This window comes from Rousettus aegyptiacus, unplaced genomic scaffold (genome assembly GCF_014176215.1).
Source record: "Rousettus aegyptiacus isolate mRouAeg1 unplaced genomic scaffold, mRouAeg1.p scaffold_m13_p_3, whole genome shotgun sequence".
NCBI classification, from domain to species: Eukaryota; Metazoa; Chordata; class Mammalia; order Chiroptera; family Pteropodidae; genus Rousettus; species Rousettus aegyptiacus.
In genome coordinates, this window is record NW_023416306.1 from 90,159,716 (window position 1) to 90,176,029 (window position 16,314).

General features: G+C 37.4%; 1 protein-coding gene across 1 annotated transcript in view; it reads left to right on the forward strand.

The window, feature by feature from the left end:
* FSCB (fibrous sheath CABYR binding protein) overlaps positions 1–8,404 on the forward strand; it is a 118,133-nt gene extending 109,729 nt beyond the window's left edge. Inside the window, exon 2 of the mRNA XM_036239529.1 lies at positions 4,539–8,404. Coding sequence (XP_036095422.1) covers positions 4,547–8,404 — 3,858 coding nt within the window. The 5' untranslated portion in view covers positions 4,539–4,546. The remainder of the gene's footprint in view (positions 1–4,538) is intronic.
* The last annotated feature ends 7,910 nt before the right edge of the window (positions 8,405–16,314 follow it).

Here is a 16,314-nt window from a genome sequence, read left to right on the forward strand (position 1 = left end):
AAGTATAAAGTTATGTTTATGATCTTTTTTTAATAAAAAAACATAGACATTTATTGATACAAACATCTCTCTTAGAACTACTTTGTCACATTCCATAGGTTTTGGTATGTTATATTGTCAATCATTTGTCTCAAGATATTGTAATTTTTAATTTCTTGTTAGACTCATAGGTTGTTTAACAGTGTGTTATTTAACATTCAAATATTTGTGCATTTTTAATTATCTTCTTATAATTTATTTATAATTTCATATCATTGTGGTTAGAAAAGATGCTCGATATATGATTTCAATCTTCTTAAAACTTTTAAGACTTGTTTTGTCAAATAATGTGCACTCTATCCTAGAGAATGCTCCATGTGTGCTTGATTACAATGTTTATTTTGCTATTGGAAGGAATGTTTACACATGTCTCAGGTCTTAAAGTGTAGTTCAAGTCCATTTTTTCATTATTAATTTTCTGTTTAGACGATCTGTCCATTAAATGAAGGCGGTATTATTGTCTGCTACTATTCTTTCATTGTTGTCTATTCAGATCTCTTAAAAGTTGTCTTATATATTTAGATGCTCTTATGCTGAGTAAATAAATATTTACAATTGTCGTATCCAAAATAACGATACTTCATAGTCCATGAGTCAGTGCAGCATCAGGTCCCTATCTACTTCATACATTTCATGAATGCTTTTTTATTTTTATTTTTTGGTCACTTGGCCTTTCCTCTTGCCACAACAGATTTCTTACAGTTCCTAGAACATGGCATTTTCTTCCTGTTATTCGTTTGGATGATTTCTCAATTAGGTGCCTCATTGACCACTTCTGGTCCTATTACTCTATGTAAAGTATATTCCCTGTTCACTACTTAATAATATTTTTCACAATTTGTTATACTTGTTTATGCAGTTTCTTCCACTAGACTGAGATTCACAAAGACGGGAAACAATATATTTTTGTATTTTGTTGTTTCCCCAACACCTAGTAATTGTCCCTGGAATAGATGGGTGCTCAATAAATATTTATTGAGGAAATAATTATTTCTACAAACAAGTTTCTTGGAATTAGAATTGTTGGCAAATGGTATGCAAATTTTAGACAATTTGCTATTTACTTTCCAATTATCCAGAATGAAGACTATATCAATTCACATTTTTGCCAGTAATGTAGGAGACCATCCATTGAATACTGTTCTTACCTTTTGGGAGGTGGGGTATTATTTTTAAACCTTTGCCAATTTTGCATTGATTTTATTTTAATTTTTATTTTAGGAGTGAATTTGATCTTTATATATTTATTGGTCTCTTATTTTCTACTATAAATTTTCTATTTAGTCCCTTTGTTAATTTTTCTATTGTGTTATATTTATATTGATTTCTAAGATCTTTTAGTATATTAAGTATAGCTCTTTGTGATATTTTGTACTTATTTTTCCAAGTTTTTTATTATATTTTAATTTTGTTTTATTTTTAATTCACAGAGATTTTAGATTTTTATAGCTTCAATCCTCACCCTTCCACTGAAATTGCTCTTATTAAAATTACCAATGATCTTGTAGTTGTTATTCATGAGCATTTTTCAGACTTCATCTTATTTGATCTATTTGTTAGAAATAAAGCAATATAGGTCAGAATTTAGATATTTGGTCTATATTGATTTGAAACATCTCTACCATCTCTAAATCATAGCTTTCAAATTCATGAAAATTATAAATAAAATTAAGTGCTACTTAGCCAGTTTGTTTTTGGTAAAATCAAGTACAAATCACAGGTAGAGACCTTTCAATAAATCCCTCTGGTTTTATGATTATAGAAATGAACCACATATTGTATAAAACTAAATATCAGACCTGAGTCAGAGATAAGGAAACTAGCTCTAGAGACTGAGAAAGAGTCAGAGGTGCAGCATGCCAGGTAGAAGTCAAAAATATGGGGCTCCAAAAAAATATTGTATTAGTTTTCTAGGATTGCCATAAAAAAGTACCACAAACTGGATTAAAATAACAGAAATTTATTTTCTCACGGTTCTAGAGGCTTGAAGTCCCAAATGAGGTCCCTCTAAAGCCTCTAGGAGAGAATTATTTATTGCTTCTTCCAGCTTCTGGTGTTCTTTGTTTTATGGCAGTATAACTCCAATCTCTGCCCTTGTCTTCACATGGCCATCTTTCCTCTGTGTCTTTTGTGTGCAGATTTTCATCTTATAAGAAAATTATTTTAACCTGATTACATTCACAGAGACTCTGCTTCCAATAAGTCACATTCATAGGTACTGGGGATTAGGACTTCAACATATCTTTTTGGAATACACAATTTAATTTATAACAGATGTAAACCAAGTGAAGTGGAGATAACTGAATTATGGGAGATTGTCAGAACAAAGGCTAAAACACCAAAACCTAAACTGACAAGATAGATTGTATAATAATTAGTTGGTTAGGTATGTCATCAGGACAAAAGGAGCACTTGTGGATATTAAGAAATATGATGAGAAACTGCTACATGATTCTATTTGGAATCTCAAGTAAATTTCAGTTGATTATTTAGGCAGGCTAATTTGCTTTTATGAATAAGCTGTTATAAAAGACAGTCTACTATGATAGTCTGTGGTATAAAGAACAAGTTTTTCATTATTTCCTGGAAGAAAAAACCTAAGTATTAAAGAATAGGAAACTGCTAATTTAATTTAACTGAAGTTGAAAATTCAGTTTATGTTCATGGAAAATTTGGTAAATTTTATTTATGTTGAGGCAGCAAAATTAATCCAATACAAAAATGTTAATTAAATGTTAATAATGCAGTGTTGTTTTTGACACATTTCTTATTATGAATTTGCTCCAAAAACTTGATTATAAAATGTACATGCAATCCTTGACAGATGCAATTGAGAGAAACATCAGATCATGAAGAGGTTGATATAGAACCTAGTTTTCAAACTACAGCAGGTATGATAAAAATCTATGTTAATTTGTATGTAAAATAACTTGTTTTACTTCACTTTATTAAATCTTAGAAAGATATAACACAGTGGAGAATAGAAAGATATAACACAGTGGAGAAGAATAGACAAACATAAAAGCAGAGCAAGTTGAGATGTAAGACAAAAGCATAGTTTCTAATCATTTTCCTCCAATTATACTCAACAAATGTTCACTGACCCCTGCCAAGAGACAGATGATGTTTTAGGGACTGGGACAAAGATTGTGGAAAGTGCTCATTTATTTGGCCAAGATGACCTAGCTACAATTATGACTAACTGTGTGTCCAACATGGGGAATTATTCGATGACACTTTTATATTTCCTGGGGGCGAAACAGCATAAAACATTTAAAAATGTTTTCCCAGGTTAGTAAAGTTGTAATGATTGTTTAGATGTGTTTTTTACTTTTCCCCTTGTGACTATATTACATTTTCAGGTCAATTTTTTTAATCCTTAACTTTCCTTAGACTAAAGAAATATGTTTTTGCAATCTTTTGACCAATCTTTATCTTTCTAGTAAAATTTTTGTGTTATGTATAAGTTAAAGTTTTATTTATATTTCAAATTTAATATAGTGCCACTTACAGTTAGCTTAATGGGGTTCTTATTTTTTAAAGCTTCAATCTAAAGCTTTTATTTTCACTGGGGAATTCATTCCCATGCAGTTATTCAGTCGAGTATATAGTGACCATATAAAAATGCATTTTATTTCACTTGCCATATCTTTAGACTCAACATTCTTTTACTTGGCAAACTTCAAAGAGATTTTTTTTTTCCCAAAATAGTTGAAAGTTAAAATATCTAGCATGGCAAAGATGTGATAGATGATAGATAGATAGATAGATAGATAGATAGATAGATAGATAGATAGAAAGAAAGAAAGAAGATAGATAGTAGTTTCTTGTGGTACTGAGTTGCTTAGGACATAAGAAAGGACCTTACATGTATATGCATCTCAGAACTCAAGTTTTTCAAACAATATTAACTTTCTTTCAAATCACATAAACACATATTTATAGAACATCACTACACATACATTAGCAGTTGCTTTCTCCAGTGATTGAAAATAGGCTACAACATTCTGAGTTCTGCAATATAACTGTCTTTGATAGTAAGATGAAAATAACAGAATTGAAAGTTCAAAAGCATCAACTTTTAGAAAGCAGCATTACTGGAGTTTACTTGGTGTTCCTATGACAGACAAGTTTTTTTCAACTTGATGTTTCAAACAGTAGATCTCTTAGTTTCAGCCAGAGTCCATGAGTGTTTACCAAGTTAAAAAGTGCTGGGTCTACCACCAATGGAACATTGTAGTGAGAATCGGCTGTGATGTCATAGACCCTTGAAGGAAACTTCTAGAAGTGAGATTTAGTTATAGCAAAGACTAAACAAGAAAGATGTTTACTGAGTAAGGTGGGGGTCCAATAAGAGAGTAATGCAGAATGCAGTAATTTATGAATAACTTTTTTTCTGAGGGAGCGCAGCAGAACAACACTTAATGAAGGAAGGTAAAGGCTTAGCCATCTGGTACATTTGTGTAAATCTGATGATTAATAAATTTGAAATTCACCAGTTTTAGATATGGATGAAAGTGATGAACCTGACCAACCTATCTCAGCAGGAAGGCAAGAAATTCGAAAGAGAAGAAAAGCCAGCCAACCAATGGTAGACAAATCCCAACAGACTGAAGTGACAGAGAAAAAGAAACACTTGCCCATACCACAATCATCTGGCCCCAAAGCTACTCTTAGTATTGGTAATATTCCTGGAAGCAAAGTAAACTATGAGTCTCTTAGAATATCTTCTCAGCTTCAGCAAACTTGGACAAAGAGAAAGCATGTGCAAGACATGGCTGATAAATCTCTGCAGACAGACATTTCTGTAGAAGAAAAAGAAGAAGAAATCAAGTCAGTTGATGGAACAGTGGAATCAGAAGAAAAGCCAGCCACTGTTGAAGAAGCAGTACCTGAATTTCCAGAGAGTGTGCAGGAAGTAGAAATTTCACCAACCAGACACTCAATTCAACTCAAAATAGACAGATCTCAGCAGACCAGTTGCACTGGAGACTGGACAATGATAATCATTCCTCGAATAGAGATGGTAGACAAGGAACAGCAGACTTACTTTAGTAAATCAGAAATGGTGGTTATTGACAGGACAGGTAGTTCTTTTTTAAAGTCAAAGGAAGAAATGCAGAAACGTAAATCCTCAGGGAAGATTTTTGTTAGTGGACGTCCTGAATTTCAACCCACGACAAGTAGCAAAGAAGAAATTAGGCAGCAAAGTATCAGCAGATCTTCATTTAGTCAACAAATAAGAAAAGATACTTTAGTAATTGTAGATGAGCAAGACATTGCAGGTGAAGTACAGCCTCCCAGGATAGAAGAGATCTCTGCTGAAGCGCAAACTCCACCAGATGAGAAGACTAAGGCAGAAAGGGCTCCTGCTAAAGAAGAGACTACTCCTGCTGAAGAGTCTCTTTCAGAAGAGCCTCCTTCTGAAGTTCAACCTGCAGCAACTCCTGCAGAGGAGGCTCCTGCTAAAGTTCAGTCTATGCCATCTGAGAAGGCCCTTAAGGAAGAGGCACCTGCTGAACTTCGTTCTCCATCTGCAGAAGAGGCCTCAGCTAAAGTGGAACCTAGTCCTGCTGAAGAGGCTCTTCCAGGAGAGCCTTCTGTTGAAGTTAAGCTTTCATCTGCTAAAGAGGCTCCTACACAAGAGTCCACAGAACTTCAATCACCATCACCTGTGAAGGCCCCTTCAGAAGAGGCCATGGCTGAACTTCAGCCTCCCCCAGCTGAAGAGACTACTGCAGGAGAAGCCCCTGTCCAAAATCAGCCTCCAGAAACTGAGGATGCCACCGCAGAAGAGCCTACTGCTGAACTTCCATCTTCACCAATTAAGGCTTCTTCTGAAATTCAGCCTCCACCAACTGAGGTCCCTTCCGAAGTTCAGCCTCCAATAGCTGAAGCCTCATCTGAAGTTCGACCTCCACCAGCTGAGGTCCCTTCTGAAATACAGCCTCCACCAGCTGAAGCCCCTTCGGCAGTTCGGCCTCCAGCAGCCGAGGTCCCTTCTGAAGTTCGGCCTCCACCAGCCGAGGTCCCCTCTGAAATTAGGCCTCCACCAGCTGAGGTCCCTTCGGAAGTTCGGCCTCCACCAGCTGAGGTCGCTTCTGAAGTTCGGCCTCCACCAGCCGAGGTCCCTTCTGAAGTTCAGCCTCCAATAGCCGAAGCCCCATCTGAAGTTCGGCCTCCACCAGCTGAGGTCCCTTCTGAAGTTCGGCCTCCACCAGCTGAGGTCCCTTCTGAAGTTCGGCCTCCACCAACTGAGGTCCCTTCTGAAGTTCGGCCTCCACCAACTGAGGTCGCTTCTGAAGTGCGGCCTCCACCAGCTGAGGTCCCTTCGGAAGTTCAGCCTCCACCAACTGAGGTCCCTTCTGAAGTTCAGCCTCCAATAGCCGAAGCCCCATCTGAAGTTCGGCCTCCACCAGCTGAGGTCCCTTCTGAAGTTCAGCCTCCACCGACTGAGGTCCCTTCTGAAGTTCGGCCTCCACCAGCTGAGGTCCCTTCTGAAGTTCGGCCTCCACCAGCCGAGGTCCCTTCTGAAGTTCGGCCTCCACCAACTGAGGTCCCTTCTGAAGTGCGGCCTCCACCAGCTGAGGTCCCTTCGGAAGTTCGGCCTCCACCAGCTGAGGTCCCTTCTGAAGTGTGGCCTCCACCAACTGAGGTCCCTTCTGAAGTGCGGCCTCCACCAGCTGAGGTCCCTTCTGAAGTTCGGCCTCCACTGACTGAGGTCCCTTCTGAAGTTCGGCCTCCACCAGCTGAGACCCCTTCTGAAGTTCAGCCTCCACTAGTTGAAGTCTCATCTGAACTTCGGCCTCCACCAGCAGAAGTGGCTTCGGAAGTTCGGCCTCCACCAGTTGTTCCTTCTGAAGTTCAGCCTCCCCCAGTTGAGGCCACTTCTGAAGTTCGACTTCCACCAGCTGAAGCCCCATCTGAAGTTCAGCCTCCACCAGCCGAGGTTCCTTCTGAAGTGCGGCCTTCACCAGCTGAAGCCCCATCTGAAGTTCGGCCTCCACCACCTGAGGCCTCTTCTGAAGTTCAGCATCCACCAGCCGAGGTCCCTTATGAAGTTCAGCCTCCACCAGCTGAGGTCCCTTCCGAAGTTCAGCCTCCAATAGCTGAAGCATCATCTGAACTTCAGCCTCCATCAGCAGAAGCCCCTTCTGAAATTCAGTCTTCACCAGTGGAGGCACCTTCTGAAATTCAGCCTGTCCCAGCTGAGGTTCCTTCTGAAGTACGGCCTCCACCAGCTGAGGTCCCTTCTGAAGTTCGGCCTCCACCAGCTGAGGTCCCTTCTGAAGTTCGGCCTCCACCAGCTGAGGTCCCTTCGGAAGTTCGGCCTCCACCAGCTGAGGTCCCTTCTGAAGTGCGGCCTCCACCAACTGAGGTCCCTTCTGAAGTTCAGCCTCCAATAGCCGAAGCCCCATCTGAAGTTCGGCCTCCACCAGCTGAGGTCACTTCTGAAGTTCGGCCTCCACCAGCTGAGACCCCTTCTGAAATACAGCCTCCACCAGCTGAAGCCCCTTCAGAAGTTCGGCCTCCACCAGCCGAGGTCCCTTCTGAAGTTCGGCCTCCACCAGCCGAGGTCCCCTCTGAAATTAGGCCTCCACCAGCTGAGGTCCCTTTGGAAGTTCAGCCTCCACCAGCTGAGGACCCTTCTGAAGTTCGGCCTCCACCAGCTGAGGCCCCTTCTGAAATACAGCGTCCATCAACTGAGGTCCCTTTGGAAGTTCGGCCTTCACCAGCTGAAGCCCCATCTGAAGTTCGGCCTCCACCAGCTGAAGTCCCTTCTGAAGTTCAGTCTCCACCAACTGAAGCCTCATCTGAACTTCGGCCTCCACCAGCAGAAGAGCCTTCTGAACTTCAGCCTCCCCTACCTGAGGTCTCTTTGGAAGTTCGGCCTTCATCAGCTGAGGCCCCTGAAGTTAGGCCTCCACCAGCTGAGGCCCCTGCTGAAGTTCAGTCTCTACTAATTGAGGAAGCCCATGCAAAAGAGTTCCTTGCTGAACTTCAGCCTTCACCAACTGAAGAAAGTACTTCAGAAATGGCTCCTGTTGACAAACAGCCTTCAGTATATGAAGAGGCTTCTATTACAAAAGTCTTTATAAAAGATCCCTCTGTTGAAGTCCATTCTTTACCATCTAAACAAACCCCTGCAGATGAAGCTCTAGTAGAGAATGTGTCCACTGAATCTCTAGCTCAACATACAACAGATGTCCCAGTGGTAAAATTGGAATCAGTGACTTCAGGAAATGAGCCAAAAGATGAAGTGTCTTTAGAACTGGATCCTGTTTCTGAAGATTTGTCTAATATCAAAAAAGAACAGGTTCCTACTATTGATACAGAGGGTGCTGTCCACATAGAAACAAAATAGGGACCTCTTCCACAGCTGTAGTGAGGTCTTAACTAAGCTAGCTAGCAGAGGCTATGAGGTTCTTGATGTCTATAGGTAGAAAAGGATGGGCATTTGGAAATAGCTTTGTGAACAGGGAAATGGAAGGAAATCCCCAAGACATGGACTGCATGTTGGAAACTGAACAATAAAAACAAATTACAATTACTTTGTTATTTTCATTCGATCTAGAGTGTATAAAATGCCTATTTTGAAATGAAGTAACTTTATGACTAATATAGTTATCTAAAATATTTTACATTAACCCCTGTTGACAAAGGTATAGAGCCATATTTTTTCTTTTCCTTTTTTTTTTTTAGCTGTATTCTCTCTTTTTTTTTTCAGTTCTTTCATTTACTTTAAATTCCTTGAGGTTTAGTCACATATATTATGTGGTGTTTTCTTCTTATAATTCATCATCTCTCTTCTTTTTCCATTTGATTGCTTCTTGACAAACATGTCTTGTTTTCATCCCTATCTTCTTGCATATTTGACATTTCAGTGTCTGGATAGAGAAAATTATTTCCATTGTAAAAATTTTTGTTTCAATAAAGATGACCATGAATGAAGTATTCAAAAATGTGGGTAAGCATAAAGAAAATATATTTAGATGGCCTTTAGGGTATAGTCCTATTTAGTTTTAATTTTATTTCAACTTAGATGAGATGAGCTTGTCTTGGTTTTTGCACTGTGAACTTGCGAAGAAGAGAAACTTAAAATAAACTTGAATTACTGTACTATAAGCTATTGATATTTTTAAAGAGCAATTATGGATTATTCTGAGATGTCTGTTTTTAAAGGACATCTTGATTTCTATGGTTATGACAACTTTTGAGTAATGTTTTGTTTAGCTACAATTCAGTTGCAATGATATGCGATAAAGTGCTTAAATGATGAAATGATTCTCTTAAACTTTTAATTTGTTAGGTCTATTTCTCTGTTTAGTGAAAACTTGAAGTTGATGATTCCATACCTTGTTAAGCATTGATGCCCTATAATTATTAGATTTTCCTCACATTGTTCACTACCTCTGTAACCAAGAACATGTGATATGTTAGTGAGTTTTTCAGAATTTTATGAAAATTTTTGTAAGCATGGTTGTCTTGATATCCATGGGGGACTGGTTTCAGGACCCCTCCCAGATAACAAAATCCTGAGAATGCTCAAGTCCTTTACGTAAAATGTAGTACAATGCAAACAGTTGGCTCTCCATATCTGTGGGTTCCCAACTGTAGATTGAAAATACTGTTTTTGATCACTGTTGGTTAAGTTTGTAGATGTAGAGCCCACAGATACAGAGGGTCAACTGTATGCTTTTTTTTTTTTTTTTTTTTTACTATATGCTGGATTTGCAGTTAAGAAACATTCTAGACTTGAATGAGGGTTTTTACTTTTTTTTTTTTTTTTGATATTCCAAGTCATTTTTATTTTGTGTTCTTAGATACTTAAAATCCAGTTTAATTTATTTTTCTAAATTTGAAAGTTTTTTTTTTCTATTTTAGGGATTCTATTGTGGCTTCTTTTCTGTTTGTAAAAAATTATTTTGGATTTCTTTTTTTTCTCCAGCTTTATTGAGATATAACCAACATCACACTGTGTAGGTTTAAGGTGTACAATGTGTTCCTTTGATAACATGTAATATTGCAAAATAATTGTCACAATGAGGTTAGTTAACACATTCTTCACCTCACATAATTACAATGTTTTTTTTGGGGGGGGAAAGGGTGATGGTGAGACAGTTTGGTACATTAGATGACCGGAACTTACTCATTTTATAACTGGAAGTTGTACTCTTTAACCAATATCTCCCATTTCCTCTATCTCCTAGCCCCTAAGAACAGCCATTCTACTTTTTGTTTCTATGAGTTTGTAGATTCCACAAATAAATGATATCATACAATATTTGTCTTTCTTTACCTGACTTATTTCATTTAGCATAATGCCTTGAAGTTTCATCCAGGTTGTCACCAATGGCGGCATTTTCTTTTTTAAAATTATGGCTGAATAATGTATCATTGTGTATATATACACCACATCTTCTTTAACCATTCATCTATTGTTGGACACTTGGGTTGCTTTTATATCTTGGCTATTATGAATCATGCTGTAATGAACATGGAAGTACAGATATCTCTCTGAGATAATAATTTTATTTTATTTGGATATATACTCAGCAGTGGGATTGCTGGATCATATGGTAATTCCGTTTTTAAGTTCTTGAAGAACCTTAATGCTATTATCATAATGGCTGCACCAGTTTACATTCACACCATCAGTGTACAAAGGTTTTCATTTTTCCTTTCTAGTATCTGTTATTATTTGATAATAGACATCCTAACATGTGTGAGACAATATCTTATTGTGGCTCTGATTTGCATTTCCTTGGTGATTAGTGACGTTGAGCACCTTTACATGTACCTGTTGGCCATTTGTATGTCGTGTTTGGAAAAACATCTATTCACATCTTTTATTAATTTAAATTGGGTTATTGGTTTTCTTGCTATTGATTTGTGTGAATTCCTTGTATATTTTGGATATTAACTCATTATCTGATATTGTTTGCAAATATTTTCTCTCATTTCATGAGTTGTGCTTTCATTTTGTTGATGGTCTCCTTCAATTGCTCAGAAGCTTAATTTGATGTAGTTCCACATGTTTGTTTCTTTTTTTTTCTTTTAGTGTCAAATCCAGAAAGATTATTGCCAAACCAATGTTAAGATACTTCCTCCCTATTTTTTTCTTCTAGGAATTTTATGGTTTCAGGTCTTATAGTCAAGTTCTTAATATACTTTGAGTTGATTTTTGTTTATGGTATACCAATAAGGATTCAGTTTCATTTTTTTGCATGTGATTATCCATTTTTTCCAGCACAATTTATTGAATAGACTATCTTTTCTCCACTGTATTTTTTGTACCTTTGTTAAAAATTAATTCACTATATATGCATGAATTTATTTCTGGGCTTTCTATTCAATTGATCTATGTATCCATTTTGATGTCAATAACATACTATTCTAATTATTACAGTTTTGTAGTATAGTTGAAAGTCAGGAAGTGTGATACCTACACCTTTATTCATCTTTTTCAAAATTGCTTTGGCTCTTTGGGGTTCCACATGAATTTTATTTTTTAATTTTTAAAAATATTTTTTAATTTTTTAATTACTATTGACATACAATATTGCCTTAGTTTTAGGCGTACAACATGATTAGACATCTATATAACTTATGACGTTATCACCCCAGTAAATCTAGTACATATTGATACCACATATAGTTATAATATTATTGACTATATTCTCTCTGCTGTACTTTATATCCCTATGACTATTTTGTAACTACCAATTAGTACTTCTCAATCCCTTTTCCTTTTTCCTGACTCCCAAACCCCTCTTATCTGGCAATCATCAAAATGTTCTCTGTATCTGTTTTTTTTCTTTTTTGTATGCTTATTTTATTTTTTAGATTCCACATATAAGTGAAATCATATAATATTTGTCTTTCCTTGTCTGATCGATTTACTTAGCATAATACTCTCTAGGTCCATCCATGTTGTTGCAGATGGCAAGATTTTATTTTTTTATGAATAATATTCTATTACTTATATTTACCACTTTTTTATCCATTCATCTATTGATAGACACTTAGGTTGCTTCCATATCTTAGCTATTGTAAACAACACTGCAATGAACATAATAGTGCATATATCTTTTTAAATTAGTGTATTGGGTTTTTTGAATAAATACCCATAAGTGTCATTATTGGGTCCTTCTTTGTCTATTGTTACTGACTTTGCTTTAAAGTCTATTTTTTTCTGATATAAGTATTGCTACTCCAATTTTTTTTCTGTTTGCATAAAATATCTTTTTCTCTCCTTTAACTTATAGTCTGTGTGTCTTTCCATCTGAAATGAGTCTCTTGTAGGCAGCATATGTAAGGGTCTTATTTTCTTATCCATTCAGCCACACTGTCTTTTGATTGGAGCATTTGATCCATTTAAACTTAGAGTAATTGTTGATAGATGTGTAGTTATTGCCATTTCATTAATCATATTTTTATCTGTTTCTCCCTCCTCTCCCCTTTTTTAAAAGAAGTCCCTTTAACATTTCTTGTAATACTAGTTTGGGGCGATTAGCTCTTTCTTGTTTGGAAAGCTAGCTGTCTTTTAATTCTACATGAAAGCTTTGCTGGGTAGAGTAATTTTCATTCTAAGTCCCTGCTTTTTATCACTCTAAAAATTTTTGCCAATCTCTTCTGGTCCACAAATTTTCTTCTGAGAAATCAGCTGACTGTCTTATGGGAGCTCCCTAGTAGACAACTAGCAGCTTTTCTCTTGCTGCATTTTAGACTCTCTCTTTGTCTTTAATCTTTGGTATTTTAATTATAATGTGTCTTGTGATGGACCTCTTTAATTTCATTTCATCAGGACCCTTTGAGATTCCTGGACTTGTATGTCTATTTCCTTCACCAGGTTAGGAAAGTTTTCCATTATTATTTCTTCAAATAAGTTTTCAATTCCATGCTCTTTTCTTCTTCTGGTACCCCATATGATATAAATATTGATATGCCTGATGTTGTCCCAGAGGTCCCTTAAACTATCTTCATTTGGAGGGATTTTTTTCCTGTTGCTATTCTTATTGGGTGTTTTCTGCTACCTTATATTCCAAATCACTGACTCAATCATATGCTTCATCTAATCTGTTGATTTCCTTTAATGTGTTCTTTATTTCAGACTTGTTCTTTTTTATGTTTTCTAACTTCATATTTTATGTTTCCTAACTTCATATTTTATGTTTCCTATTTCTTTGTTGAAGTTCTCACTGAGACCATGGAGCATCCTAATAACCAGGGTTTTGAACTCTTCATCTGGGAGATCGCTTCTCTCCATTTTGTTTAGTTCTTTTTCTGGAGCTTTGTTTGTTCTTTAATTTGGGACACGTTTTTGTCTTCTCATTTTGGCTTCCTTCCTGTATTAGTTTCTATGGGTAAGGTAGAGCTGCTATGTCTCCTGGTCTTGGTAGAGTGGGCCTATGTAATAGGTATCCTTTGGGGCCCAGTGGGACAGTCTCCCTGGTCACTGACCCAGGTGCTCCAAGAGTGTTCTTTGTATGGATTGTGTGTATCCTCCTGTTATAATTGATCCTTGGTTGCTGTTTGCACTTCAGTGGGAGGAATTGACCCTCAGGCTGATTGGTTGTGAAGACTGGCCATGACTACTGTGGATGAGCAGCTATGCAGGGGCTAACCCTAGAGGGCAAAATTCGCTTTAGAAGAGCTCTGGTGCCTACCAAGCCTGTCCTTTGGATATGTCATTTGTGCAGGTGGTTGGGTGGTGCTCTGGTGTGGTTTTAAGCTGACCACAGGATTTGTTGATCTTGGGACCTCCTGAGATAGGCTCTGGTGTAGGTCAACTGCTGCCTGTGACCTGCCCAAGACTCCTTGGTATGAGCTACAAAGTGATCTATAGATGGTTGCCACTTGTGCTGGGCTTAGAAGTCCCTCAGGTCACAACGTAGCCTGTCCCAGGACTTAGAGGTCCCTAGGACAGGCTACGTTGTGACCTGAGGCCAGCTGTCACTAATGCTGGCTTAGGGCTAAATAGCAAGAAGTACTGGGTGTGCTGAATTAGATGCTGCTTGTTGAGGTTTTAGAACCTTTGAGAGGTTTTAAATAAGTCCACAGCATGAGCCAAGACAGGCTGTTTGTATGGAAAAAGCTACTGGAAGAGGTTTGTGTGGACCTGCAAGTTGGGTGGGGCAGGGAGGGTCTCAGGGAATCCCTAAGGTGGGCAAATAGTGTTACTCAGGTTAATGGAGACTCAGGTATGGTACCTGCCTGCATATGCTGGCTGGGTAGAGGGGAGGATTCAACAAAGGAACAGTGGCATCTCCCCACACTCTGTCTGGGAGAAAGCTGCTCCTCTAGGTCTCATCCTGGAGCCAGACAATTCAGTTTCTCCTTGTATGTCTCTGGTACTGTTTGAGCTGCTTGCCCAGCTATGAAACTCAGGGCAAGTGAGCCTGTCAGTGAGTAAGTTCATATGGGGGCCCTTTAAGGGGATGTGTGGCACTCTACCAGGTCTTTGCCTCAGCTACAATCTCTGCTGGTTTTCACAGCCAGAAGTTATGCGGACTTCTCTTCCCAGTACTAGAACCTTGGACTGGGAGCCTGATATCAGGGTAGAATTTCTCTCTCCTCAGGGAAAACTCGGAGGCTGAAGTTTCTTAATCACTACATTCTATGTGTGGGTCCAGCTCATTCTTTGCCTCTGGCCCTTCTATCAGTCTCCACATGGCTTCTTCTGTATGTCCTTAGTTGTAGGACTTCTGTTCATCTAGAGTTCATGCAGTTCTCAATGATTGTTCTGTAGCTATTTGTAATGTTGATGTGGTTTTGGGGGGATGCCAGCACAATGTTTATCTACTCAGCTGTTTAGCCATATGAATTTTAAAATTGCTTTTTCTATTTCAATAAAAATGTCATTGGAATTTTGATAAGGACTGCATTCAATCTATAGACGGCTTTGAATAGTATGAACGTTTTAACAATACTAATTTTTCCAATCCATGAACACGAAATATCTTTTTATTTATCTGTATCATCTTTGTTTCATCAGTGTCATAATTTTTAGCGTATATATTTTTATTTCCTTGGTTAATTTGTTTCTTAGCATTTTATTGCTTTTGATAATATTATAAATGATCCCTTTTCAATAGTTTGTTGTTAATATATAGAAACATAAATGATTAAAGTAGGTTCATTTTATACCCTCCAGCTTTACTGAATTTGTTTATTCTAACAGTTTTTATGATAGAAGTTTTAGGATTTTTTGTATAAAATCATTTTACCTCCATTTCAATTTGGATGCCTTTTATAACTTTTTATTTATTTATTTTTTTACCTAATTGCTCTGGCTTGGATTTCCAGTACTATATTGAGTAAAAGTGGCAAGAGTAGGTATTTCTGTCTTATTTCTGATATTAGAGAAAAAGTATCTAGCTTTTCACCTTTGAATATGAAGGCTTGTCATATATAGCCTTTCTTATGATAAAGAATGTTCCTTCTGTACATAATTTGCTGAGATTTTTTTTTATCATGAAAAGATGTTGAATTTGTCAAATGCTTTTTCTGCATTTACTGAGATGATCATATGATTAACAACTACTTCTTTGTTATAATCCTCTGGGACTCATGAATACAAACCTTGTTAACTTTCAGAGCCATGCAGTTTGAAGGCTCAAACTTCAGGTGGCAGCCTTAAAAATCGGGGCACTAGCTGTGTGATGCAAATCTTTCACTCTTTAGGAAAAAGCTGAGATTTGGTGTTCCTCTTCTGACTATGTGGCACTGTGTCTGGGGATAGGATTTACAGCAAGAGTATACCTCAGACTTTCCTACCTGTTTCAAGTATTTTAATTCACATGATTTGTGAAAGTTGCTCAGCTAGTTTCTGAATTTCTCTCGGAGGAAATTGCTCTATATGTTGCTGTGTACTTGGTGAATCTGTGGGAGGAGGAAAATTCAATAACTTCTGTGTCATCACCAAGTGGAAATTTTACTGAGGAAAATTTTATGGGAAAGTTTTTAACTGAAAATTCTATTTCTTTAATAGGTATAGATCTATTTGTGTTATCTGTTATAACTTTTTTTTTAAAAAAAACGTTTACTTCTGTAGAATCTGTGATGATATTCTTTCTCTGATTATGGTATTATCATTGGTCCCTTATACCAATACCGGTAACTGGTGTCTTCTCTCTATACCTCTTTCTCTCTATCTCTTTCATTTTTCCTAAATCGATCTGGCTTGAGGTTTATCGATTTTATTGATCTCAAAGAATTAGCTCTTGATTCTGTTGCTTTATCTATTTTTTTCTGATTTCGTTGATGTCTGAT